This window comes from Fringilla coelebs, assembly GCF_963513975.1.
Source record: "Fringilla coelebs genome assembly, chromosome: 3".
In the NCBI taxonomy this organism is placed as follows: Eukaryota; Metazoa; Chordata; class Aves; order Passeriformes; family Fringillidae; genus Fringilla; species Fringilla coelebs.
In genome coordinates, this window is record NC_140030.1 from 16068367 (window position 1) to 16094248 (window position 25882).

Genomic DNA, 25882 nt, shown 5'->3' on the forward strand with positions numbered 1-25882 from the left:
GCTTATAGAATATGCTGCGTCTTTCTGTAGTACATGCGTTTTGAATTGGCAGAGTAATGCTGTCTCTGTATGCCAAGCATTACAGTTCTTTAAAAAAATAATTTGAGATTTAAAAAATAAAATATAAAAAAATCACAGTTACATGCATATTTGACTAAATATTGCTGCACTCTTCACAACATAAAATATTTTCACTCTGGGAAGCAATCAAGAAAATGACAATGCAACACAGCACTTACCTTGCTATAATTTTATTAAACGGACAGAGCAGATTAATGACACACTACTACAAGTGAAACTGATTTTAAAAGCAACACAGATATTAAGGAAAAAATACATAGATGCAGACTGGTGTTTTAAGATGAAAACTTAACTGATTTCAACAGGTTAGCAGTCGCTCTCAAGTTTATAGCTGTGACTCCATTGCTACATGACAGATTTGTAACACTATCATAGCAAAAGCACATAATTCTAATGAGAAGTCTGTGTTTTACTACTGGCTTCTCCTCCAATAAACTAGAAAAAGAGTGACTCTTTCAATACACTTTTATTCCACTGCTTATACAACTTTTTCTTGAGCACATAATTAATTTAGATCATTGTTAGATACACTCAAAGAAGTCCATCATAACTAATGGACCACTAAGTAATAGATCAAACTAAAAGCCCTGTTTCCAGAGTAGTTTATGAACATGGCAAATTATTGTTTGGTATTCCTTTGGAACATACAATTATATTCAAGGTAACAAGCTCAACCTCATTACATGTTTCAGAATATAGTAACAAAAGCTATCTGTCAAAAGCCATCAGCAAGAACAGCTGAAATTTAAGAATTTAAAAATTCTAGAAAAGTGTTATGATGATATCAAAATTTGAAAACAAAATGTTGTTCCAGTTAGTGTAGAGATTATGAAAAGTAAAACATACTTGCACTGAGCATGAAAGTACTTGATCAAGTTCTGAAGCAAGTCCACTCCTTTTTTAATCTTGATTTCATTGACTTTCAGCAGGTACTGTTAAAACAGTAATTCACAAAACAAATTAGTTATTACTGCTACAGGGTTTTTTTAAAACACTTTATTTTCAATTATATTTCAACAAGTTTTAACAGATGCAGATATACAAAACCTAAAAGAAAATGCAGCAAAAAGTGGCCCCAAGAGTTAAGTCACACAAAAAGAATTCTTGTCACTGCTGACTTTTGATACCCTGTGAGGATATTTCACTATGATTTGTTCAAGTTGTTAGAATATCCTTTGGGGCTCCTAAGGAAAGCCACTGTTAAAGAAAGCATGAAAGGGTTTGTGGAGTACATTCAGGAACCCATTGTTGTACCTAGCAGCACATCTAAAAATTTATTTCACTAGTTGTTAATTCATTACTAAACAGGTGTCATTTAGGAGGAAAGCAGTTTGCTAAAATAAAAGTGAGGGATTATTTTAACAAGTTTTGAAATCTGCCCGTTGATTTTATCGTCTTTTTTCATCAACAAATTACAGTTTAGCAAGAGATTTTTCAATGAATCTACTGTCAAGTGCAAAAGAAGTGCAATTACTGTCCTTTTGCATAGGGCACAATCAAAGTGCACATTAAGTGGCAGCCCCTCCTCTGAATTGCATAGCATAAAATGTCAGCCATGCAAGCAGAAGTATGATTGATCAAATATCAGTCTTTAACTGTCCATTAAATGACAACAAATTTTAACTTAGCCAGTGACCTCCAAGTGAAGGAATAAATGACTTCTTAATGATGCTCTAATGCATCTGGATTTCCCCTTCTCACAATACCCCCTAAATGTTTTAAATCAGCTAAAGCAAAGCAGCATCCAAGTGCCAGCTTTCGATGTTGCAGCTTCTTATGCTGGTTCAGGTGAACAAATAATGAGCCTAACTGGATAGTATTTACTTACAACAATCACCTCTCCTGGTCCTATTAATTTAAAATGGAGCTTTAGGCATTTGGTATTCAGTTCACTTTCATAATTTATAGAGAACTAGTCTTTACTTATGATTAAACTTCAATATGTCACCCTTCTGACTTACTACCAAAACAAAACCAAAGTCCTCTTTCACAACTATTCAGAGGTAAGTGAGTATAAACTTATTTTCCTCAAAATCAGAAGAAATGCAGGATACACTTCAGATATTCCACCTTTAAGGTAATTTAATCCAAATTCACAGACTTTACCCTTCATTAGCACTACAACTGACTAAAGTGAACTCTTCCTTTATTGTGACACAGAAAGAGAGAAGCATCTGTTTCTAATTGTTTCTTAGGAAGGCTACAGATGGGCAATTAGCTGACAACATCCATATGCTTATTTGTTACTCAAATTCCTTAATCAGTTTTGAACATTTTAGTCTGATTCTGTATAGGAATGTGAAGCTTTTCTCTTATGTATGAGTGCATGTAGTTACTAAAAGTAATATCCAGGACAACTGCAGTTATGCTATGCTGGCATATGAGTCAAATTAGCTACCATCATCACAGGAAAGGCAGTAGAAACACCCATGGTGTATTTTTGGGCTAATGTGTACTAAAAAAGAACACAGCAACTTGAATTCCCAACCACAGAACCAGACATATCCTTAAATGAATCGAACCAAAAATATTACATCAAATTTAACATACTGCAAAATCACAGAGATTTTGAAGTAGAAACATTCTGAAATAACTTGAAAGGCAACTGGATTCCATCCCTAGCACTTTTTTCCTGTACCAACCCAGCAGTGTGCTAGACTATTGCCTCTTCTCCTAATAACACAACAGCTGTCAGGACAGGGAGCAATTCAGAGAATGATCAAGGGCTTAAAATAACTTACAGTGAAGTAGTAGTGTAAAGCCTGATTTATTATAATCTCTTAGTGTTTTATTTGCATTCATTTAGCTGTTTAGTGAAATTAGAAAATATCTCAATTTCCTGCAAAGTTTGCCCATCAGGATAATAAAAAAATGTGTTTTCACAAATGGAGTCAACAAATAACTTGGCATTTCCTTTTAATATCACAGCTACTCTTAAACAATTGCATTTTTCAAACATTTCCTACAATATTAATATTAATATTACTACTAACACTAATAATAATAATAATATCACAATCATAATCATAATGACAATTTTTTCATACTGAATCTTACCTCACACATCTGTAACTGGAAGAACCTTCTTTCTTTCTCCATCTCTTCTGCAATTTCAGCTCCACTTATTTCTGTACGAATCATCCCATGAAGCTTAGCATGCTCTTTTTTCTCCTTCTCTATTTTTGTACTATAAGGCAAAAAGAATCAGTCAATGAAGTGAGAAATCCACAGCGTCTCAGGAAATCAGATTATTCACAAAGTCTACTGACAGATGCGGAGCCAAACTCCTGTAGCTTTGCATATGACTTACTTCCAGATGACATTTCATTTGAAATTTGACAATTACTAAAGATCAGCAATGACATACAGTAGCTGAAATCTAATTAATCATCTGTTAAAGTAATGTTCTGACAGATATTCCAAAAGACAGTCAATGAGAAGTACATACTAAGTTACCGCTCCAAAGAAAGAAAATACAGGAAAAAATAATGAGTTTTAATTGAAAACATAGGGGGATGTTTAATCCCAACAGAGCAAACACTGGTTAACAAAGTTCAGTTATGTCACCAGATTTATTGAGTCTTGCCTGTCATCAAGTCATCTTCTATATATACAGGGTTTCCTAAGCCAAAATCACAGTTGCTGTCTCTACTTGCTGCTGAGCCAGTTGGCACTGGGAATGCCGACCAGCCGGCTGTGTTGCAGACTTCAAAGTCTGCTAGACCAGCTGTCCTAATTCCCTAAAAGTTTCCATGAACGTTTTCCAAGAGCTCTGAATAAAACAGGTTCTCCTGCAGAATATAAATGAATAACCAATGTCTGGCCTATTCCCATAAACTCACTTCTGCATTTGTTAAAGCTATTCTCCATATTACTGCGAAATGCAGTAGCATAATTTGACAACCCAGCTAGATAAGTCTAATATAAATACATATATAAATATATTAAGGAAAGAAAATACATGAGGGTGTTTACTTTTTGAAGACTTTTAGTTTGCTACTCATACTGTTTAGAACCTCAAAATTCTGAAAAGAGCTTCCTGAGGAAATGCTATACTGGCTTTTGAACAAGGAATACAGGAAGGAGATCAGAGGAACAAATAACACACACAACTGTCCTACCTCCTCTTGGGTAGTCAAGTGTCTCTTAGCTCTCTCTCTGAAAAGGTGACATGTCTCAAGTACTCTCTTAACCTGATGTTAACATTACCCTAACAGCTTATGGGAAAATGTCTAGAAGGTCTAAGGACTTCCAGACAACAAAATATTCTGTACTTACACTTCTCAAAAATGAGGAACTGCCTCCTATTACACCTCAAGCAGAAAGGGAAAACAAGAATTAATTCCATTAATCCTTTCCCTTCAACATTCCCACTGGGAAGCATTCTGAGCAGCAATTCAAGAAGCCCCACTGTGCTCTCAGCATGGGCAGACACAGCAGAGCCAGCACATCCAGCCAACACTGTGCTCCTCCTCAGCCCATCACATCCCACCAGAAGCAGACGTTTGGAAGGAAGCTCCTCTCCTTTGAAATAAATGTTCTGAAAACCTCCAGTTGCCTGAATTAAAACTCAATTCCAGAATATTCTGTTTTCATGAAGACTAAGTCCTCACTCTTACCCAATTACTACCAGTTATGCTTTTTTGAAGGCACAGAGAACAAGAGTCCAGATGCAAGAATTAACCAGACAATCCTGAACAAGAAAGATAAACCACTACAAAAAAGATTCATAGAAAATGATGAATATGCAGCTCATTTCTAGCACACACCCTAGAAGAGTTTACATTATATCACACTTGATAGCTCTAAAACAGTCAAACCTCAAGAGGAAAGATCCAGGATGTTTCTGTTCTCTCAATTTTCGATTTAACCGAACAGTTCTTGAGGCCAGAGAACTCACTAACGTGTGACCAGGTGTGAGAAGGCTAATAACTACTAATTACCATTGTGTACTATTTTCATTTTTTACAGAGAACAATACTCAAACATAAGAAAATGAAACCACCTCCAAAATCTTGGGAGTTTATTAGCATGCCATAAGGTATCTCTCAATGCTAGTTAAACCAAAAGACAGCTAACACTGCCAAACAGTCAAACATTATGCACAATACCACAGCATACATTGTACTCCTCTTAAAGAAAGCTAGATTTCGGTGAAAGTGCTTTCTGCTCTTTAAAGGATAAATCATACTCCACAAAAAAATAGTTAAACCAAGATGAAAATATACTGACCTCTATCAAGCAATTCAGAGAAAGATATCCTCGAAGCCATTTGGTGGAGCTTTAGGCTACCTGTTTTCAAAACTCAAAAAGATACTTAACCAAAAACCCCAAATAACCTCTCAGTGACAAGTATCAGAGATACATGCCTCCTTCATTTCACATTTACATTTCCTCATTATTTTACTTTTAATATCTAACTACATCTTCATCTTTGTAATTCAGAATTTACCCTGTTGTTTTGCCACAATTATAGACTACCTCCTATCTGACTGATACTACAGGACACTGTTTCTAGGAAAACAAAGAAACCCCTCACAGCCCTTTGCACGCAATCTTCTGAGTGCTAAAGGCTGGCTGAATGTCCTATCCAAATGCAAGGATCAACTCAGCTTCAAGTGTCAGTCTATTGTAACATTAACCAAATCCTTTTGGCAAAGACAGTCCTGTAACACTACACTGTGAGATCTCCAAATATTGCAGGGTATTCAGGTTTTCCAGGCAGATCAATTAACCCAATAATTAAAATAGTGAAAACTCTAAAAAATACCCTAGAAGCAATAAGAAAGCAGCAAATGTTTTGTAATGCTGCTATTCTTGGAGCTCATGCAGCACATATCACATATACACACTTTGCTGACTAAGATTAAAATGTGAGCACACGTCAGTCCATTTACTAGACAGCTGCACATAACTAATATACAGTGAGGTCAGATGTGTGTAACAGACAAGCAAAGCTGAAATACAGGATGAAGAATTACAACAGTAAAGTCAAAGAGATACAAATGAATGGTCTCACCCATTCATTTTCCAATATAAGACTATTTTTACCACTTCAATTTGAAGAGAAACCCTCTTTCAATAAAAATTACAATTTTCATTTCAAATAAATCAATGTTGTCATACAGATTGTGGTATAAATAAGCACCAAAAACTTGTATTTATTTTCTGTCAGTCAATAAGGGTAAAAAATCAGAGCACCCTGTGTACATGCAGCAGTAGTGAACTGGCTGGCTGGGAAGCAAGTCTGTCATTCTTCCTCTCCTTCTCCATACAGCAGTCAGCCAGGCTGAGTCTGGGCACATACATGAGAAGGTGCAGAGACTGAGAATAGCACCTGGAAGGAACACACTTTAATTGGTAGCACTCTGGAAAAAGAAGTGCTTCTGAAGGCTATTTTGTTTGACAAAATAATATTAGACATTTTCATTTCAAATATCCTTTAATTGTCTAGTCTTCCTTTTCAGCCTGACTCTCCAGGCTTGGGCCCTCCAGCTTTTTGGTAAAAGAGCTTCCATTTCATTTCACCCTACTGTCTGTCAATGCTCACAGCAAAGTATGTCTCTCCTAACACTCAAGTCCTCAATGAAGAAGTGATCTTTTCCTTTTGGAAATGCTTGAAAGGTTTTCCCTCCCATACATCCTGCTCTGAATGGTAAAGAGGAAGAGGACAGAAGGAGCAAAATGTGCTCAGATATTTTCATAATTTCACCCATAACATCTGCAGATTCATTCATAGACTTTTCCATTTAATTTGTAGGTAATCTCTTTCAAAATAAAAATACTTAATATGAAATCTTAGACTTAAAACAGTATGTTGTGGATGTGGTTACCTGACTTCAGTAAAGCCTTTGACACTGTTTCCCACAGGATTCTCCTGGAGAAACTGGCTTGAACAGGCACACTGTTCACTGGGCAAAAAAGCTGCCTGGAGAGCCTGGGCGATGATGGTGATCCAGCTGGTGACTGGTCACTATGTGGTATTCCCCAGGCTTGGTGTTGGGGCCAGTCCTGATTAATATCTCTATGAATCACCTGGAAAAGGGAATTGAGTGCATTCCAAATAAGCCTTCAGATGACACTAAGCTGGGGGGGTACGTGGATCTGCTGGAGGGTAGGAAGACTGCTGAGGGATCTGGACAGGCTGGATCAATAAGGAAAGGCCAGTGGTATGAAGTTCAATAAGGCCAAGTGCCAGGTCCCGCACTTGGATCACAACAACCCCAAGCAGCCCTACAGGCTGGGGACAGAGTGGCTGGAAAGCTGCCAGTCAGAAAAGAGCCTGGAGGTCCTGGTCAGAAGCCAGGTGAGCACAAGCCAGCATGTGCCCAAGTGGCCAAGAAGGCCAATGGCATTCTGGCCTGTATCAGTAATAGTGCGGTTAACAGGACCAGGACAGTGATCATCCCCCTGCACTCTGCACCAGTGAGTCTATACCTGAAGTGCTGTGTCCAGCCTGGAGCACAAGTCTGATGAGAAGTGTCTGAGGGAGCTGGGATTCTTTAGGCTGTTGAAAATGAGGTTTGAGGGGACCTTATCACTCTTTGCAACTACCTGAAAGGAGGTTTTAGCAGGTAACAAGCAATAGCACAAAAAGAAACTGCCTCAAGTTACACCAGGGGAAGTTTTGATTGGATATTAGAAAAAAAATTCTCCTGCAAAGGGTTGCCAAGCATTGAAACAGGCTGCCCAGGGGAGTGGTTGAGTTGCTATCCCCACAGGTATTTAGATGTCTAGATGTAACACTTAGGGACATGCTTTAGATGTGGACTTGGCAGAGTTAGATTTATGGTTGAACTTGATCATCTTAAAGGTATTTTCAAACTTAAATCATTGTATTATTCTATTCTATGATTTTATATTTAAGCAACCTTGTCTAGCACTTTCATTCTATATCACTATTTACAAGTTGTGACCTCCACTTTGTCTTATGTACTTGCATTAAAAGGAAACATGGCAGAAATATCTAGGAGCTATGAATATCAATGGTCTTCTGAGTCAAGTTAGCGCTCTGAAGAAGTAAAATGAGAAATGCTTGCAGAATTTTCAGATAAAATTGTTTTATATTGTGCAAAACATGAGTTTACTAAACTGGAAATAGCATCACTTAAACAAATAGTTGTGCAGACATCTTAACAGATGACTGTATTTGACTTTGTTCATTTTTCCATTGACTTCAAATAGTTCAGAAACAAATCAATGATAATTATTTCTAGATATGAGCACTTGGGTTTCTTCACAGTAATGTATTGTTAATGCCTGGATCTTCAAATACCATAACCACATTCAAACAACTTGTTCTCTTCCCTCAGTTGTGCAAAAGAGACCTCATGCCCAGTTTTTAAAAGGAGAATGGCAAAGAAGGAGAGGTAATCAGCCTTCCCAGAAATAGCTCATTAGTTTCCATTAAACCTTTACATTTCATAGCATGAGCACAACATTTGTTAAAGAAGACTTCTGAAGATAATAGGCATTTACAGGCCCCAAAATAAGACAACTCTATTTTAAAAAATTAGTATTTTTTTCTTTTCAGGAAAATCGGGTTTATATCCAGAATACAGACTTATTCAGCTAAAAAAAAAAATCTGTGAATAATATGCTTCAGTAAGTTTATGCTTCTATTTCCTGTGTGAAATTGACATAAAGTCTTTACCTCGGAATGTACCACAACAGGACCGATCAAACTGAAGCATGTGGGTGATATCTGGCTCGGTGCCTTGCTGAATCCGATCTGTTTGCTGGGAGAATGAGCAGTTTTTATGACATGTGTACTCCTTCCCCATATGGTCCCCCGGCACGCCTGCCATTAGTGTTTAAGTACACAGGGGAAAGCAACTGCCTCGTAACAAGAGCCCAGTCTGAAACAGCTCTCCCAAAGGACACAGAGCAGTCCCGCTGCGCTGCTCTGGTGGCCAGCAGCATCTCCCAGCTCTTATGTGGGAACAACAACCATAACTGAGGTCCCATCAGAAATGCACTGCTTTAAGGCTTTAAAAAGATTTTAAAATCTTTATGGCTCCAACTGAGTCATGTTAATGATTGGTGGTGAGAAAATATAAATTATTCATGAATGCCACCTCAGGATAGTCCCAATTTTTGACTGAAGTAGGTTTGCATGAAGCTATAGGATAGGATGGTTGCTCCTCATACTACCTAACTCAAGAGCAGCCCCAGGATACAGAGAAATAGAGCTCTAGCTTCCCTCCATTGCTTCAGCTAAGGTGATCCTAAGGAAAATAGTCTGAGAAGTTAGGTGGCTACAGGGCAAAGGAGGTGCATAGTAATCAACAATGATGGATGGTGATCCAAGATCATCAGAATGGATCTTAGCATCTCTCTCCCGAACAAGAACTAGATACATAGGAATTTTTAAACACACCTAATTACATAGAGAGATTGGATCTCAAAAATTGTTATGGGAATAAAGGAAAGCAGATGCCATTTTTAAATTAACTAACTTTCTTTTCAAATATGTCACACTTGGGTATATTTGCACCCAAGAGGTTATCACAAAGGTGCAAGGAAGAGAGATGAGATAGTGTGATAAATAAGCTTAAAATTTTTCCTTATAAAGACAGCAATCAATATGAAAACTGTCACTTCCCAACAGACTAAAAAAATACCACTTCATTATCTGGCACACAGCTTCACAGGTCTGTACTTGTGACTAGGAAATGCAGATGAACAATATGATGTTAAGCATATGATACAAAGGCATGTGCAGAAAAAGAGCAGCCAAGCAGCCTTGAATAGTTTGTTAACCAAAAGGGAAAAGAAAATGAGAGGAAAAAAAAGGGGGGAAGAATTTTTAAAATGTTAGAAGAAATATTACTGGAAAAGACAGCTCACTAAACACACACCTAGAATTGGTTTTAGGCAGAATCCAAACAAGGCGTTATCTGAAGTAACAGATTGAAGAGGGCTGAGCAAACCTCTGGCTATCAGCACCTACATCCACCATTCTACTCTGGCAACACAAGCTGTAGGTGAGACTGAGGTTACCTCCCCCAGTTCCTTTATCCTTTTTATTAAAGGAGAGAGAATGAAGACACCACAACAAAACCCCCAAAATTTGCAATTAAGACTTCTTGAGGTGATTCTGCATCCACCCATTGCTACAGATGATCAAAACACACAGCTATAAGGAAGTTTAGATACATTTAGGACAGCCAAAGAATGAAAAGAGTTATTTTCTTAAGAAACTTCAGCAGCATGTATAATAGCGACCCAGAGAAACCTCACTGTTTTCCTATGTCAAAAAATTAGTATGAGAAAAAAGATGACCTGAACAAATTCAAGCTTAAATTAATATTCTCATTCTAAGTTGAATATCACATCAATAAATTCCCATCTCTAGTTTTTAAAGACAAATGCTCCGTAATGACAGGTCATAACATCTCAATTTATCTGGGAATTGATCTTACGTACAAAAACAAATCCCACAGTCATACAGGCAGGGGTCTCAGGGAAGTTCCAAGACTGAATTTAACTCAACAAAACCATGGAAAACTGGTCTGCCCCTTGGTATAAGCAACACAGCTGGCACCGAAAAACAATACTCCCTGACTGCCAACCTTATGCCATGAAAAGTAATTTCCACTGTTGTAGAACAGCCTACAAAAAAAAAAGAAAAAGAAAAAGAAAAAAAAGAGCAGCCCAGTATTTGAAAGAATTGTCTTGTGCAAAGAATTCCCAGGCTCCCTATCCTGTACCTCAATCAGATGATCCTTTGGTCTTTATCAAAGTCAAGGAGTCCAACAGACTGGACTAAGAGCTTAAAACTTCAAAATATTGATGTGGAGCTTTCATCTAACCACTTTAAAAAAATGCAGCACTCAGTAATTGTACCAGCCCACCACTTAGAAATACCAAAAAAATGGTTCATGGATCTGAAAAAAATTCCTGATGAATGTGTGCTACCTTCAAGTTTTGCATGTTGAATGACCTGACAAGTAAAATGGCTTAGAAACAAGCATTGTCAAGTAGGTCTGCTTCATTTGTTAAAAAAATCTTGCAGAAAGTAGAGATAACTGCAACTGTAAAAAGGAAACCCATTTCAGATCAAACCCAAGTGTCTTACTTGAAAGCAAAGTCATAAAAAAAGGTTTTCTAAAAGATTGCCAGTTGAAAGAAAAAGAAAAAAAATCTCATTATATCATACAAGCAGCAATGGATTCAATGCCACAGACAGAAAACACATCGTCAGCATCGTGTTTTCAGGTCCTGACTGACACAGCACACAAAATAACATTTCCAACATGTCCATAACCTCAAATGAAAATCTCCAAATATACAAATACATTTTCTAAGGGGATTTCTTACTTCTCAAGTGCTTAATTAAATTAAATAACAACTGAAAATATTTCTGGTATATCTGGCTCTGAAATGTCAGCGCTGAACAAACTGATGATCAAGCTCAAATCCTTACATCACTTCAACACACTTATCCTAGCGAATATTAGATCAGAAATCCTAAAAGCACTAGAGGTCTTGGTCCAATAGTAACATTCCACTTGGTGTATGTCCCAGCAGTACACAAATTTATTTTAAATTCTGCACATAAACCTTGTGAGTTGTCAGTATGAATAGTCACACACAAGTAAACAAGCATTCAGATCCAGTAATCAAGCAGTGCTGGACAACAGTAGACTAAATCATAGCACTATTCTTTAAGGCCTGTCCTCAGAGATCAACTACTGCCATAGGCAATGACTAGAAATCTTAATTACTTCAATAGTCAATAACTGGAACGGCACCAAATGAGACCGCTCACCGGTGTCAGGAACATAAAACACTGGAGCCAACACAATCTTCTATGGATTTAGAGTGTCAGACCAGAGGTTTATCTCAGTATTTTAGAATGTTCTTTTATGAAAATCCAGCTATAGCTAGGCAGTTTCAAAAACCAAAAGCCACACAGGTCTTCCTCAAATTTGATGCTAGAAAGCTAGACCATTCTCATTGTTATTCACAAAAGGAATAATGAAATTTAGCTAACTGGTTGCTTTTGTGGGTAAACCAGCTACAGGAATAATTTCTGAAGACTTCAGACAGACTGAGTGGGCACCAGAGAATCACTATAACTTTGTGCAATTAAAAAAAAACAAAACAAAAATGGTGCTGGATTTTCAGCCAGTCTAGCTGGCTGTGGATCTGCAAGTTATTTACGTTAAATAGTATCATCATACATGATTCTTCTGGACCTGTATCATCAGAGATGGTCTGATGCAAGGCAGCATTATTTCAGAAGAACAAAGACACTGGACATGTGACACAAAACTGATAGTCAATCCAGGTAATACTGTAAAGTGGAATAAAACTCACTACAAAATTCTACTTCAGAGACTGTCAGCTGTAATGATACAATTGACCTGGCCAACCCTGGAAACAACTGTCTCTGATGCAGGACACTGAACCACTTAAGATTTACTAGGAACCAGAATAAATTGTGTTTGATATTAGGTGTTGAGCTTTGTTGACTCATTCAATTTATTTAGCTAGATATAAAATTCTGGTTTTTATAAACTTATTTTATAGCTGTTTGTTTAAACAGTGTATCTGGTAACTTCAAACAAGTGGCTTATGCTAGGTAGGGTTGGATCCACAACATAAGACACAACTCACAAGCCTCAGATAGGTGTACATCCACTTCTAATACATGCTGCACCAGCTGAGAGCATCCAGCCTCAGCATTAAGCAATAACCTCTACAGATTTCAGTTACATTTCCCTCTAAAATAAAAGTTTAAAAGATACATACACTTTTGTTTCATAGTCCTTCCAAGCTTTATCAAAGGGTTTTTTCAGGTCCTGTCAAGAAATGAGAAAAAATAACAGCCAGCTATTTACATGAAAAATACTGTGGCTCTAACAATGAACACACACCCTGGCCCCTTGCAGCGCCTACTAGGATAAGGGACTTCACTCTCTCTTCTAAGGCTTGTGCAAAAGCAATCTTGCACATAGGAAAACCAATCTTGTAAAGAGAATCAATACACTCATGTTTTGAAAAGCATCTCTAGGATGCTCTTTACTATGATTTTTACAGCTCCATTTTACTCCTTAAAAGGTATAACAACATGTTATCCCAAGAACACAACATGCAATTAATCAAAGTAACTACTTTCTCATCATTCTATCTCTGCCTCTACTGGGAAAAAGTCCATGTCCCAAGGCTGCAGTATAGCCTTGGCTAAGAGCTTGATTCATCACACTAAAGTTTAAAAAAAATCAAATTTCCACTGACTTAATGGGAACAGTACAGACCTTATGGCTCAGCATAAGTAATTCCATGAGAATTGTGAATTACTTTCATTCCAAATTCCTTTATCTTCTTTCCTCTAAATAAGGTAATTTGGATAAAATGATCTTAACAAGTTGTAAAGTTATTTCAGTGATGTCTAAAAATGCAAGAGCTGAAATTTTGATGAAGTTCGAGAGAACAGACAACTACAACAGTCAGACACTGGAACATTTTTGCAACTACAGATTAAGAACTAATTCTTACATGTTAATTAATTATTGAGACAATTATTGAATTAACTGAAGTAGCATTTGATTATATTCTCAATGCAGTGGGGAAACACTGTATTGTAGTAAATGTATTTATTCTGACATAGAGAAAAATACAAGTGAAATGTGGTAAACAAACAACACAAAGATAATATGTCTATCTTATTAAATAATCTATTTATGCTCCAGTAATTTACAGAAACCATTTTTAGTCTATGTACATATTTTTCTCCTTCCTTCAATGTCCTAGAACAATAGCTGCCAGTCACTTCCTGTTTGCTCACTAGTAAACACAGCAAAAGCTAAGTAAGTTTGCTTGCCATAGGCTCTGAAATTTATCATAAACATATCATCATTTGAGTCTTAAGTTGCTGTTATTTCAAATAGGAAATGTCCTTGGGGCATAAACAAATAGATTTCAGCTTCCTAAAAAAGATCCTATGCTCATACAGTCTAATGTGTGTTTCCTAATAGTTCCAGGTAAGTTTAGAATAATAAAAATCCTTAAAAATATAGTACTACCCTTAACTCAACTAAGCAAATATCTGAATCTTACACCTCTTTCACTGCCTATCTCCTGTATCTCAGGCCTGCTTTTAAAGCTTCTCAAATGTTGTTTTGTATACACACTCAAGAACATGAGGTATGCGAATCCACAAACAGAAAGGATGACTTAAAAAAAAACCCAAAAACCAAACAAAACTCCCAAAGTCTTGTTTATTGAGCTAATACATTACTTGAGTATCCTACACCTTCCAACCATAAGATTAATACACTACTGTACCAACAACAATCCTATATATTAATAGGAAAAAAGACATACCCCTTTCACTCCTTTCAGGTCTCCCTTCAGCAAACTGTCCAATGGAAAAGTGATTATGTTGTTCATATTCTGAATCTGTAACAAGAAAATTTCACCAAATCAGTTAATATACTTAGACACAGAATGTAAACTGTCTTAATACACACATTTCAGAAAGTTTCATGAGGAAATCTTACACAATATTTTCCTGCCCATGTCTTATGGAGATATTTATCAGCAGAGCCAGTAATCGAAGATGAAAGCAACACAAGTTAATTAAACTCACTCTGGAAACACTTTAACCCAAACCAGCAGGAAACCTCCAGAATTACTGCTGATTATAAATACCTCATCCAACAGTGTCTGCAAAATAAGGACACTAATTTTTACATTGCCTTATTTCCCCATTTAAATTCTATGAATAGAAGTATACAATTTTTTAGCACTGAAAATTTTAAGTTCATGAGCATGTTTTATATTAACCTTGTTTGCTTTCTAGCTTCTTCAGACCTATTCCATAAAGCATACCTGCTACTCTCCCAAAACATGGCATATTACTCTGACAGAAGTTAAAAAGACAAAGAATGCCACCATTCCAATATTTTCCATTTGTTTTTAAAAAGTAATACATCTGCATTATTCATCTCATGCAAACTTTGAAATAAGATTTTAATGAGGCCTTTAGTGTGTAAGTAATTCAAGAGAAAATAAGTACTTCAAGAAGATAAAAATTATTTCCAAGTAAGACAGTGGTAAAATAATAATGATTTTTGTTAAATATCTGTATGATAATATTTTAGTAAGTAAAAAGAACAAAGAAACACTGTAGGAATACGACAGCTAGGAAAAGATTGTATATCAACTCCCTTATGATTCAGGGAAAACATTCAAAGTATGGACCATAATATCTAGGCAGACAGTTTAAACTGTAACTATTCATAAGGATTCGTTGCTCTGAGGAGAAAACCCAAAATACTTTTGAATAATACAAAGAGAAAAAAAATCAAAATAACTTTTGCAGCAGTTCAGTGAAAGTTGCCCTTGGATGAGTTACATCGTTTTTGGTATTTTATGGTGTTATTTTAAAATGCGATTTTTTTTCAAGAAGCTCTGAAATCCCTACATGAAGATGGATTTCAAATGTTCCAATTACAGAAAGAACTTTGCATCATGTAGGAACAAATGCTTTTATTTCTTCAGGAATAATGTCAGGGACGTCAAAGTCCCCTTTAGTGTAACCCATCCAGAGATGAAAGAATACTAAAATTTCAAGGAAAATATAATTCCAATTATGGATGCTTCAGTCTCCCCAGAACTGTAAAATACAATTCTGGGGAGAAATTGTATTGTAAAATACAAAATATTATCACCCTGTAGTCACTTGGTGGCCTCACTAGAACAGACTCTGTGATACGTAACAGTTGTTGTTAAAACAAACCAGCAAAGCCCCACTGTCCCCACCTTTCCTTCTCAAAGAAACTACCTTACTGCATTTGCTTGACATTTCAGCCACCAGTCAAAGTGAACCTTCATCAGATTTAAAGGTTACAGAGATTGCCTCTGCATGGAAAAGCTAAAGAAATACAGAAAATCTGGTCTTTCAAACTCTTAACACAAATCACATTTCCCCTCCTCCACCCTACTTTTTCTCTTCCCCAACAAGCTGCAGGACCCAACCACAGCTCTTTAGAATCAACAAGGTATATTTCAGCTCTGTATTTGGGTTGGTTTTTTTAAGTATTTTTTGTAAAAATTGAATGAGCAACACATGCTTCGCTGGCTGTGCTGGAAACCATCCACCTCCTAAGTCCTCAGCAGTACTACCACATGCCTATATCAACACAACCATTCCCAAAGGTAATAAAATTACATGTCACAGATACAGGGGGAAAGTGCAAAGGTTTAAACTGCACAACATCTACAGTAAAAAATCCCAAAACTTCCAGAATCTGTAAGTGCACATCCAGAATGGTTATTCGGGTGGAAAAGAGAAGTCTCTTTCAAGATATCTTTCCATGTGAAGTTTTATACTTTGTTAGTGTATTTTATGACTATGATGCAGTCAAATGTCTAACTTAAGGATCAATACTTTCATAGCCTCCATTTAATTATTCTTCAGATTCAGCGCACAGGAATAAAGAACAAAGCATTTCTCAACAGCAGACTCAAGACAACTGATTTTTCTTTAAGTCATTAAAAAAAACCCCATCTAAAGTATTATCCCAAACATACTCATGTGTAAACATCAATCAGATTCCAAAATAGTTATGATTATTTACTAGAATTTCACACCATGAGGCCTGGAGTCCAAAGCAGCTTTAAAAAAAAAAAAACAAAACCAGGAGAAAAACTCTACTTTCTTTTTAAAAGTTTAGAGACTGTTTGCCTATTCAAATTAATTCCTTCTGTGTTCTATCACCTGTACATTACCATCAGTCTACTGTATTCCCTATGCTCCTATTCTATTTGTAACAAAAGTAAACATACATAATGCATGAACTTGTCATTATTAACCCAGTTAGATGAATCATACTCCCTCATATTTATAAGTCAGCAAACAGATGAAAGATCTTAGATGTTTTTCCCCTCTTTCTTGAGAAGCATAAGCTGAACTATCTAAAAATATAGACCCATTTTTGGCATACAGAGAAGCACTAATATGTGCAGCTCCTACTCTGTGTGCAGAGTACAAGGAACTAGAACATATGCAATGGACTTCACATTTTTACTACTTTATGTTTTAAAATGTGCTTTAAAAAAATACACAAGGGTGCAAGAAAGCTTCACAGAACTTAATGTCATCCCATCTCAGAGGAACACTAGCAAATTTCGCATGGTTAAAAAACAAAGAAAGGAAAAAAAATAGTTGACCTCATTTCCACTTCCAACTTTGCTGCTTTGGCACTTGCGGTTTTCCTCTGACAGTTTCCAACAAGATGACAGTGTAAAAAATTAAAACTTCCTAAGTTGGAGAAGGCTCAGAGAAGAAGAAATGGCAGGGGAGAGAACATATAAACAAAACACATAGCTGCCAGAAGTGCTGGTAGAGGCAACAAGAAAGCCAGCATTTGTAAAGGGGAAAGATGTTCAAGTGGCTTAAGGGCCTATGGTTAAACATTTAAATTCATTGTTTGCCAGCCCTCCTGATTACTTCAATGTAAAGCTCCTTTCCCTAAGAGCTTTGTATAGTGGTGCCTGCAGTACTTCTGTAGATTTTGTCTGCTAAATCCAAGCAAAAAGGAAAGAAAGCCTTTCCCATATACTTCAGAAGTTAAATACTTTTCTTAACATGCAGAGCTTAAAATTTTTTCAGTTAAAACTAAAATTGAGGCAGTTGAGCAGTATGATATGTCTCCTGTTGCCATTACTAAACCTTAGATGCAGTCCCTGTACTTGGCTGTGGGCTTCTCAACCGTCAGTGAGCTTGTGTGTGTGCAGGTGATGGCAGTACTGCCTGCTGACAAATCATTCTTTAAGTTATTTTGGGTTTTTTTATGCCGAGTGCTATTGGATTTAATAGTTTCCAATAATTTTCCTAGTGACATGAGCTTTAGAAGGACAAGGCCAATCAACACAGCAGGGAGAAAGTGGAAATCAGAGCATCCACAGATGCCCTGATGAGCATTGTACAGATGAGACATTGTTTGTCTAAAGTTTAAGGTTTAGCATCTACCCCCAAGACTTCAGAAAAATGTGTAACAAAGACTGGTGGCACAAACCTTCATCTTTGCACTGTGCCTTCCCCTGACACACAAGGACACAGTGCTGCCCTTTCCCTGTCCTCACTCCCTTTCCTCTGCAGCACAGGTGTGGCTGAGCTGGGACACCACTCACCACCCATTATGCCACAGGGAAAATGACTCCAGCAGAACTGGAGCTGAGCACCACTAAGTGACCACATGGAGCTGCTGGCACAGCTGCCTAGAAAAATGCCTTCACACAGGATACCAAGTGTTGCCCCACGGACTACTTAGAATCAGCCCCATTATTAGAATCAACATGCAAACTACAAGCTGGGAACTTCTCTGTTAGTAAGTACTTCATGGGAAATCTGAAAAGCATGGGAAATCTGAAAGCAAAAAATCATGAAGAGGTGCAGAAGAAAAGGAAGGAAGAGGCTTGGGGTTATTTTAGCCCTTCTTCCTTACCAGTGGAGAACTCCAGAGTGCACATTTTCTAACCTAGGTTGAAAGACCTAAGTGGTAGGCTTCTATCCCTTTCTCTGGGACACCTCACCTAATATTTTCAGAGTGAGATTCCATTTATATACAATTTATTATTTTCCTCCCCCACAATCAGAGTTATCTGTCAAGTAAACATTCTTCTAGACTTTCTTCATAAACCTACCTATTGAAGCCCTAATAATGTTTTATTACTGCCCTCTGAATTTCCTCCAGTTGGATCAATACCCTTCGGCAAAAAAATAAAGATTTGATTCCAGGTGGAGCTGAACCTATGCTTCTCAGGTGGAATTATTACATCTTGGTTTATATCTCTACAAGCATAAATCAAAGAGTACTCTATTTTTTAACTTGCACTGTTAGCCAAGTTTTCCCCAAGTGTACTGGTGAAAAACTGAAAGCTCACAACTTAAATTATTAAGCTCCATATATAATACTTCAATCTCAAATATGTATACCTGTAGGGCTTTTTCAAGTATTTCAGGGATTCCCCCTAAACAAAAACCACTGATGTTCTTCCTTTTTTTCTGACTAAAAATCCAAGGATTATTAATAGAAAATAGAATCTCTTACTTCCAGCTATCTTCCACAGAGTGGAAACATCAAATACACTCCTCTCAATGCAGCCTGTTTCATTAGCAGCCTGTTTCATTAGCTTTACATTTATATAAATGAAAAATAAAGGAAAAAAGTAAACAAATACAGAAAATTGTATTTGTTAAATAGCTACTTCATCTTCACAGATCAAACCCCTTTTCAAGGAGTGTTGACAAAGATGCACAACTAGAGTATTTCTTCTCAGTGTAGCAATTTAATAGGATTTAAAGGAGAAAATATTCAAAGTGCAAACATACTGCAATGAGCCTTTCCTTGTCCTATCATTTTTCATATTAAGACTCATTAAGACTTTATCCCTTGGCCCTGTACTTAAGAAGGAATAGTAATTAACACTACAAGCAAGTACCATAGAGAACTAACCTACCTGGGAGCACTGCCTACTCTACTGGGTGGTCCAAGTCTATTAGGAATTAGTAACAAGGCTGCCATCAACAGCAATATTGTGCTTGCCACAAAATGTAGTACCTTATTTCTGAAAATGGCCTCTAGTACTTTTAGATCTTTCACTACCAAAAAGACAAGCAAGAGAAAATAATTGGACAGTACATTCACACAGTGATCCAAACAATGCAAACAGGTAGAATGGCTAAAATGAGTGGTTACAAGGATCTTGTACACAGTAAATATAAATTCATTTCTTGAAGATGCATTTATAAATCCCTTCAAAATGAAGAAAAATTACAAAGGTTGGGGTGGTTTTTTTTAATTAGATGCACAATTTGAAAGTGCAGACATAAAAGCAGCATAGGAAACTTTAAAAACCTCAAGGCCTAAACTTTAACTTGAATAGTAAGTACACAGGTTTTAGGATTAAAAACAAAAATGCTTCAGCTGTTATTGAAATACTTTAAAACACTGATGCCTCCATAAGGCCATAAAAACATCAAAGTCTTTTGGGAAACTTTAAAAATTATTAGGGAAAACAAGCACCTGAAACTTCAGTTAAAGCAGAACAACTTTATAATGCCTTTCCTCTACCTTACAAAGGACAAATTTAAGGAAAATCTGTGTGCAGAAGAACTTTAGAGCTCCAGCTCTAAATGCCATCCAGGCCAAGAGCTGACAGAACACATCAGCTTCTAGAAACAAAAGTAAAATATATGACAAAGCAAAACTTGACAGTAGCCCTAAAGCTTTGCCAGTGTTAATAGCTTTGGCATCTGTTCCAGTCTGAACATGTCCTCTCACTTCCTTGCACATTCCCCATCCACTTCAGTTAAAATCTTCTGTGGAAATTCAGCACCCTGTGAAACTCCAGAGATAAGTCTATTTAAAGAGTACCTTTCAGAATGCTTTTTCAACAGTAGCAGGTTGCATGGCCCTGGCTACATTTTTGATGAAAATATTTACAACCAAAACATGTGGAGTGCTACAGGGAAACACCAGAGGAGAGGTATGTTTTTAATATCATTATGTTGAAAGCATTCAGAGTTGGATACATCACCTCATTTTGAGAATGCCCATATGGCTATGACTTAAACAAAATACACCCCAAATTATTTCCAATTCCTGTACAGAAGCTTTTATACTGGTCAATACCCTTTTAACCTTCTAGAAAACTACAACTCAAACACTGAATTTATGAACAGATTTTCAAAGTGACCAGTTACTGAAAGTTTTTTCTAGTGGCATTAATGTCTAATAAGCAAAGCTATATAAGGCTATAATTTTTGATTATACTAGATTTCTTTTTCATAAATATGGCATTTACAAGCAATAATGAAGTTTACATCCTTTTTTCATATGTATTTCTTTCTGGAGGAAACTATTTTCCTATTGAGACACCAAATTCAAAGCCCATTAGGTTTCCTTTGCTAGTCAGGAAGAAACAAAAAGCTTCAAACCTCAACAATATGAGGCATATTAGGAAGGAGCAGAACTTTACAGAGAGCTGCTCTTCATCAGACAGTAATAAGGAGAGAAGGTGCCTATGCTATTGCAATATTAAAAAAAGAAATTATATTCATGCCTATGCAAAATTACTCTTCCCTTCAAAAACAAGAACCACAAACTGAGAAAAACTACAGACTTAGCTACCCTCTTATGACATAGCCTCTTCTTATACACACAAACTGAAGCAAAAGGACATAGCTGTTACTAAAAAAAACAGTACACAGCAAAAAGAACTACAAATATTCCTTGGAGAAGACACAAAACACTTAGGTAGATAACAAAAGGTAACAAAAACATGTATTCCAACTTCCCATAGATACTTATTTTGATGTTTTTCCTTTCCAAAGCATGGAAGAAAATTTATTCTTGTCAGAAACATTTTGCAAAGATAGTAGTTTCTGGTTTTAAGAAAACAAATAGCTACGATTTTTGGTAAAAAAGCGACACCTTCTAGCCTTCAGAAGTATTCTTGAAATGTAATACATTGAAAGATTTTTCTGAGGAGGGGGTGTAGCTTTTAGCAGATTGCTTTTTAAAACCACTTAAACCTCACATTTCCCAGATCCATTTGCCTAATGAATTCATCATACTGCAATTAATATATGATAGAGAGGGTTTTAGTGAACAGAAGGTATCAATTAGAAGATCCATTCCATTTTCCTTTCCATAGGAGCTGCCTGCCTCTGTATGAGAGACTTGGGATAACGGACTCACACTGAATCAGGATGCCTCTTCTGATACAAAATCTCAGATAGTATTTGCACATCCAGAGAAGTTCAAATCAATATAACCAATACGAAATACATCTCATTGTTGATAAATACATTTGGCTGTATTCATCAATATCATGATTGGGTAAAAGGACAGCATCAGAGAGTGAATGGAAATGCCCTAAATCCTATCATCTGGAAACATTCCCCAAAGAAGTGATTATGGCCAGCTGGCTGCAAACTACAGACATTTGGTCTAGACTCACAAAAGCATTTGATGTGTCTTCATGCCATTGATTTCAGCAGACACAGACTTTTAAATGCACCTGGGAATCTGGGTCATTTCCCCCTCCTAGCCCCTCGTATAAGAGTTCTGTGAATTCAAGTAAATTTGGTACTTAAGATATGGGATAGCTCTACCTCCTGGGATGTAATAAGAATCTGCCCTTTTTGCACCCTCTGATTAATGTGAAATTGAGGCTGAAAATTCTCCATTTATATGAAAAATCCTGTTCTTCCATTTGGCTCCATCCCATTTGGCTCACCAAAGAGGCTTTTAAGACTTACTGGCTTCAGCTGTAGGATTGGTCCCCAATGGATGCTACTGTTGTTTTAGCATTTTGCTTGATTTTGTTTCCCTGAGTCATTTCCCTGAGAAGCAAAAACGCTCTCTTCCAGAGCTACTAAAATCTCCCTTTACAAATACAAATGGAAAGTGGGAAAAAGTAAAGTAAAACATCGTGATCACACAGTAAATCAAGTTGGATTTTGCTGGTTTCACATTTTAAAGCAAATTGAGATATGTGCTTTATAATGCATGTTATAACTACTTTATTGTGAGAAGCTTTGAGGTGTGAGAAGTGTTGGAAGAGGGGGGTTTGTTCTGTTTTTATGTTGTGGTGGTTTCTTTTCTGGTTTCTTTGGTTTGGGTTGAGTTTTGACTTCTGCAAGGGGAAAACCTAGGACATGAGATATTTTCATAAGCTGAGAATTTTTTAAGAACAGTGGTTGCTAAAACACAAATTGCCTTCAATATGAAGAGCTGTTATAATTCCAAAATACAGCTTCTGGCTTTAAAATACCAACATATTTTTCTTAAGTAATTCTTACCAAATTTTTGAAGAGTGCAGTTAATTCCTTTGTAAACACAGAAAATTTTAAAAACGCTGTTCCCAAATCTGGGTCATCCCTGCAAACACAGTTGCCACCAAACTTCTCCAGTGCTTGTGTATACTGTTCTTCATTTTCCACATGAGCTTTAAAAAGAGTAAAACATGAAGATATCATCAGCAGATAAAAGGTTATTGAAATCACAATTTATGGGGGTTAAAAAAAAAAAACCCTTCCAGAGTTATTGCTAAAAATGTTTACTTAATACAAAACCAGCCATTATTTACACTTTGACACTGATATGCCAGAAATATGACATATTTCACTAGTTCTGGTTTGGATAGGTTCATGTGGATAGGTCTGTACCTATCCACATGTACAAATGACAATGTGCCAAGACAAGACAAACATCTGACACCCTAGAAAGACCCATAATATTTCTGCACCATAGCAGAGACCTCATAAAGACTCCCAACTCCTATAATGAACTTTCAGATTTTAGTCTTTTAGTAACACTTCCTTATTTTAACTGTGTGCTATTATGCTTTACTGTGTGCTAAAAAAGAAGCAGAAGAGCTAAAGTGTGCTGGCAGAGTCTTGGATTTCTACAACAGAAGGCGATAGATCAAATATTCTTAGGCGATCCGAGGAAAAAGGACCACAAAACACATTACCAAGGAGGACAAAACCATATCTATGTTAGTTCTCCAATTCAGGGCAACAGTGGGGATTTGAAGCAAACCCCAGCAATGTGTATTTACCACAGGCCAGTTCAGTTCTGAAAGCAGTTCTGGTTCATGTCAACCAGATTCCTTTCTGAGACAAAAAAACCAGAAGCTGTGCCTTAGAAATCACCCAGTGGTCCTGGGCTACACCAGGACAATTCATGCAGCACTCATCTAACATCAGTGATCAGAAAGCTTTGAGCCGCACATGTTGCAGGGTTATTCAGCCCTGGGCATGAGAGGAAATCTAGGCATAAAATAAATTCAAATATAAAGGAAATCTGAGAGTCTTAACTACTTTGCCCAAGTGATTTCCTCCTAGGTCACCAGGTTACTTGCCTATATAGACAGGCATACAAAGTCCCTTTGTCAAAAGTCAATTTGACTTGTGGAATAAAACAGAAACAGAAAGTTTTTCTGAACTCAAGTTTAGTGACCATGTCATGCTTGAGCATGTGGACAAAGCACACCAAGTTGGCACCTGAGAAAGCTAACATTGCCTATTTCTTATTCTAGCTGTAGACAATTTCTAAAGCTTCAAAGGAAGTCAGGGGAAAAAAAAACCTCTCCATCCTAGAAAACAATTATGCATTAATAAGGACCAAGACTGTCTTGGTCATTACATGAGACTAGCATAAAACCTGAAGATTATTTAGAGAAGATTAATCTGTTTAAACAAGCAATGATTCAGTTTCATTTCAAGCCATTTTTACACATAAACACATTTAATATCCAAAAGATTTTTGATACAATGTCCTTTCCCAAATTTCAGTGAATTGGTTCTATAACCTGTTCAATAAACTTATCATGCTCCAGACTAAAAACAAACCTGTCTGTTCATGCATCCTATCTTTAATGCCATTCAAGAACGTTGTTTCTCAAACAGCTACAAATTTCCTCTAATTTCCAATATATGAAACTAAAACCCTGTGCAGCAGTGGTAATTAAAGACTGACATAATGTATATGCAGAATGGGAATTACACAAACAGCATTAATTCTACAAGTCTTTAACTTGAGCACTTGAATTTGCAGCCTGTGACAGATAGTTTGCAGATCAGAACCAAATCCATCTTACCAGTAAGAAATTAAATTTAAAAACTGAGTACTAACACTGAAAGTTACTTATTTTCCTCAGCATCAACAGCAAGGGCTGAGCACTTACCAAAATTTTTGCTGTAGGATGAAGTAAGGATGTTCAACTAATTCTATTGTGTGACATATATACACCTGAACAAGCTTTCAGTGAACTGGCACAGACAGCAAGAATGAGGATGTGGTAGGTCAGAGCTCCTTTAGATCTCACATCTACCCAGTAAGGTGAATTATTTCCACACTGCTTTCTGCATTTTTGCTGCTTCCTGCATCCAGCTTAGCTTACATGAACCCAGGTGAGAGAAGAGCTCAGGCCACAATTCCTACAGCAAGAAGAGAAAGGTGTTCCTGCATGCAAGCAAGGTGAAAAGGCTGCTGCCATTAAGTGTCATAACACTTGGTTAGATGTGCAACCAGTAGCTGAGCCATGCTGACTTTTCACCTTAGGAAACAAGCATAGCACCCATTCCACATGGCATCCCCAGGAGGCTTCTATTCCCCAGCATCCTGGGGACTGTTCTTCTGGATTCTGAGACATTCCCCAGAATGTTGATGGTAGTTTATTGCAGCAGTACTATTAACTGAGCTGGTACTGCCCAAATGCTTCTGAAGAACACAAAAACCTACTTTTCCGATGGAACCCTTCAAAATACTCTTCCTGTCCTATGGTGTTTTCCTGACAAATTTTATAAGTTTCTCTACAAACAGAAGGTAGGATATCAAAAAAAGAAACTTAATCCAGTTTTGAGGGTTTAAAGGCTCTCTTCAAGTAAGGACCTAAGCTATGTACAAATTGGGAGTTGCTATGTAATCCTTAATAATGGATAAATAATAACTATTAATAATAATATAAATAACTATATAGGGAACCTATACTAAAAATCCATCACTGTGCTCTTCTGAGTGTAGGACCATGGGGTTTGTTTTGTTAAAAGAAACCCCAGGGGCTAACAAGTGCCTTGGTTAGTGATGTTTCTGCTGGTGGAAGATAAAAGCCTCCAAACCTTTCTTGCCAAGATTGGGTGGGCAGCACAAATTTAAAATGTGGGCAAGGTACTGATTATATGCAAAAACTGCTGATTTGCTGCAGTGTTCTAACAGGCACTCTGATTATGAGGCGTAGTCTAGCACTCTGGAATAAAATTTTTAAAAAACTC

General features: G+C 36.8%; 1 protein-coding gene across 3 annotated transcripts in view; it reads right to left on the reverse strand.

The window, feature by feature from the left end:
- Positions 1-25882, reverse strand: part of ASAP2 (ArfGAP with SH3 domain, ankyrin repeat and PH domain 2) — an 84845-nt gene that overhangs the window by 38924 nt on the left and 20039 nt on the right. For all 3 annotated transcript variants that reach the window (XM_084202917.1, XM_084202916.1, XM_084202915.1), the window contains exons 3-7: positions 22907-23052; positions 14416-14490; positions 12841-12890; positions 3139-3268; positions 928-1013 (exon numbers count right to left, since the gene is read on the reverse strand). In XM_084202917.1, coding sequence (XP_084059043.1) covers positions 928-1013; positions 3139-3268; positions 12841-12890; positions 14416-14490; positions 22907-23052 — 487 coding nt within the window. The remainder of the gene's footprint in view (positions 1-927; positions 1014-3138; positions 3269-12840; positions 12891-14415; positions 14491-22906; positions 23053-25882) is intronic.